Source organism: Frankliniella occidentalis, unplaced genomic scaffold (assembly GCF_000697945.3).
Source record: "Frankliniella occidentalis isolate FOCC.00 unplaced genomic scaffold, Focc_3.1 Scaffold211, whole genome shotgun sequence".
In the NCBI taxonomy this organism is placed as follows: domain Eukaryota; kingdom Metazoa; phylum Arthropoda; class Insecta; order Thysanoptera; family Thripidae; genus Frankliniella; species Frankliniella occidentalis.
Window position 1 is genome coordinate 90,496 of NW_026267337.1, and position 3,610 is coordinate 94,105.

Here is a 3,610-nt window from a genome sequence, read left to right on the forward strand (position 1 = left end):
TACTTAGAAGTACAAATTGATTTGTGCCTATTGAGACTTGATGTATGACTAAAAGTCTTAGTACATACATCACACGTGTATGGCTTTTCACCAGTGTGTGTCCTAATATGAACAACAAGATGGTATTTATTAGTAAAACGCATTTTACACACATCACACTTGTAGGGCTTTTCGCCAGTGTGTGTTCTCACGTGATTGACAAGAGTGCCTTTCTCCGTAAAACGCATAGGACAGCGGTCACAGCTAAATGGTTTTTCACCAGTGTGGTACATTTTATGCCTCTTAAGATGACTCGCACATGCAAAACTCTTCTCACAGACTTTGCATTTAAAGGCCCCTCCGGTGCCCCCGCGCGAGTTCGTCTGCAGAGCGCCACTGGGATTGCTTTTACTTTCGCTCCCGCTGCTGGTGTACTTCCGGCCGAGCTGCTTCTTCCGCAGCACCCGCGAGGCCTTCTGGTCGCCCGGCTGTTGGTTCTGCACCGGCTGAGCGTCGCGGGTTCGATACCGAACGGTAGAAGCATCCTGCCTAGTTGCGTCGCCGGGAGGAGGCGCCACTTCTTCATCGCGCAGCTCGGGCAGTACCTCGCCGTCCCCAGGGCCGCACCTCGCCGCCTCCTTCGCAGGGCACTGCTCGTCCTGCATCGAGAAGCACGCCGACACCACCAGCCCCAGCTGCTCGTCCTCTTGTTTGAGCTCGTCCAGCTCGGGGCCCTCGTCGACGGACACCTCACCAGGAGCCTCCGGGAGGGACGCCAAGACAGAGGAGCTGCGCTCGCCGCCTGCAACAAGAGCACCGCGTCAGACAGCTGTTTAACCAAGGTACAAAAAGGGCAACAGGCGGCATACAAGGTAAGAATAAAAAAACTGAAACGTCGTTGGATTGACAATTTCAGTGAACCATCGTTTTTATTCGTTTTACATTTAACAAAGACAAATGAATGAATTAGAATCTTTCCTGGAAATCTGCCTCATCTGGCATCGGAGTCAAAATACTTAAGAAGAAATGCATTCAAATAAAAATACAAGTTGTTTTGTGTGTATTAAGATTTGATTTCTGACTAAAAGCCTTGTTACACACATCACACTTGTATGGCTTTTCACCAGTGTGTGCTCTCATGTGAACGACAAGATTACATTTTTTAGTGAAACACATTTTGCATATGTCACACTTAAATGGCTTTTCACCAGTGTGGGTCCTCATGTGAGCAACAAGCGTGCCTTTCTCAGTAAAACGCATTCTGCATGCGTCACACTCGAATGGCTTTTCACCAGTGTGTGTCCTCATGTGAATGATAAGGGTGCCTTTCTGAGTAAAACGCATTTTACATACGTCACACTTGTACGGCTTTTCGCCAGTATGTAATCTCATGTGCTTGACAAGAGTGCCTTTCCTAGTAAAACGCATACTACATACATCACACTTGAATGGCTTTTCACCAGTGTGTGTCCTCATGTGCTTGACAAGAGTTCCCTTCTCAGTAAAACACATTGCACACAGGTCACAGCTAAATGGTTTTTCACCAGTGTGGTACATTTTGTGCGTCTTTAGATGCCTAGCCCATGCAAAACTCTTCTCGCAGACTTCGCATTTGAAGGCCCCTCCGGTGCGCCCGCGCGAGTTCGCCTGCAGAGCGCCACTGGGATTGCTTCTACTTCCGCTCCCGCTGCCGGTGTACTTCCGGCCGAGCTTCTTCTTCCGCAGCACCCGCGAGGCCTTCTGGTCGTCCTGCTGTTTGTTCTGCGCCGGCTGAGCGTCGCTGGTTCCACACCGGACGGTAGAGCCGCCCTGCCTGGTTGCGTCGCCGGAACGAGGCGCCACTTCCTCGTCGCGCTGCTCGGGCTGCACCTCGCCGTCCCTAGGGCCGCCTCCACTGGTCGACCCGTCCACCCCTTGGCACTGATCGTACTGCAGCGAGAAGCACGCCGTCACCACCAGCCCCATCTGCTCGTCCTCTTGTTTCAGCTCGTCCAGCTCGGGGTCCTCGTCGACGGTGACATCTCCAGGATCCTCGCCTGAGGACGTCTCACTAGAGCAGTTGCGCTCGCCGCCTGCAACAAGAGCACCGCGTCAGACGCCGTCGTCGTCACGTGAGTTCCGCCCCACCACCAGGACCACCAGCATGCGCGTGCGACCCCAACGTCGTCCGCCGCGGCGTATTGCGACGAGCAGGGGACGGCGCTCTTCTAGAGGGCTCAGGCGGAGCACTTCACTTCAGCGCGGCACGGAGCCGTCCGGGCCGCACCAGCAGTGGGTCCTGCTGGCCCCGCGGGACCGTGGCAGTAGAGGTGCAGGCGGCACCGCCGGCTGACCGTCCTGCTTCGGCTCGACGCGGTGGCTGCCTCAGGGTCCTAATCGAACGTCACCCGCTGCTGAGCGAGGAGGGGCATCGCCTGCAGCAGGAGCACCGCGTCATCACAACCTGCAGCGGAAAGGGGCATTAAGTCGAAGTCCATGAACGACATGACTGAATGAGGATGGAAGTGCAATCAGGAGTAGCTGTCCCCTGGGTCGAATTTTTAGCAGATGATACTTCCAGTATCACTACTTGTACAACAGCTATATGGGTAGCGTTCACGATGGCCAAGATCCACTATTATCAACAATAATTCAACATCACCCTTTTAAATAATATTTTTATTAGGAGGAGGGGGGGCAGATGGGTAGCGTTGACGATGGTCACTGAGGCCCAGTATTGTCAACAATACTGAGCCAAGGCCTAGTATTGTCAACAATACTGAGCCAAGGCCTAGTATTGTCAACAATACTGAGCCAAGGCCTAGTATTGTCAACATTACTGAGCCAAGGCCCAGTATTGTTAACAATACTGAGTCAAGGCCCAGTATTGTCAACAATACTAAGCTAAGGCCAAGTATTGCCAACAATACTGCGCCATTACCCTTTTAAATAATATTATTAGTAAGAGGGGGGCAGATGGGTAGCGTTGACGATGGTCACTGAGGCCCAGTATTGTCACCCTTGTAAATAATATTATTAGTAGGAGGAGGGGGGGGCAGATGGGTAGCGTTGACGATGGTCACTGAGGCCCAGTATTGTGAACAATACTGAGCCAAGGTCCAGTATTGTCAACAATACTGAGCCAAGGCACAGTATTGTCAACAATACTGAGCCATAACCCTTTTCTAATAATATTATTATTAGGAGGAGCGGGGTCAGATGGGTAGCGTTGACGATGGTCACCAAGGCCCAGTATTGTCAACAATACTGAGCCAAGGCCCAGTATCGTCAACAATACTGGCGGGGTAAGATGAGTAGCGTTGATGATGGTCACCGATGACCACACTCTGGCTACCAACCAGCAGTATTTTTTACATGTTAAAAACTGAAACGTAAATTCATCAGAAGATAAGGCCGTATCATCTGCTTCCACGTAAGCGCGAGCTTAGGTTTTTTTTATTAAATTGACAAAGTACAACTCAAAAAAGCATAAGCAAACATAATCGAAGCAAATAATAAAGATCTATGTACAATATCTTTTGTGATTTCTGAGGTAGGATTTATCACTAAAACGTTTATCACACCCATCACACTGATACGGCTTTTCGCCAGTATGTAATCTCATGTGCCTAACAAGACTGCCTTTCTCGGT

At 50.7% G+C, this 3,610-nt stretch overlaps 2 protein-coding genes across 2 annotated transcripts in view; both read right to left on the minus strand.

Annotated features, from left to right (window-relative positions):
- The window catches only part of LOC127750569 (gastrula zinc finger protein XlCGF57.1-like), a 1,506-nt gene extending 1,234 nt beyond the window's left edge, over positions 1-272 (minus strand). Inside the window, exon 1 of the mRNA XM_052272547.1 lies at positions 69-272. Coding sequence (XP_052128507.1) covers positions 69-272 — 204 coding nt within the window. The remainder of the gene's footprint in view (positions 1-68) is intronic.
- A 739-nt stretch (positions 273-1,011) lies between these two features.
- LOC127750570 (zinc finger protein 32-like) overlaps positions 1,012-3,610 on the minus strand; it is an 8,448-nt gene continuing 5,849 nt past the window's right edge. Inside the window, exons 2-4 of the mRNA XM_052272548.1 lie at positions 3,490-3,600; positions 3,257-3,381; positions 1,012-1,908 (exon numbers count right to left, since the gene is read on the minus strand). Of these exons, the coding sequence (XP_052128508.1) occupies positions 1,012-1,908; positions 3,257-3,381; positions 3,490-3,600 (1,133 nt within the window). The remainder of the gene's footprint in view (positions 1,909-3,256; positions 3,382-3,489; positions 3,601-3,610) is intronic.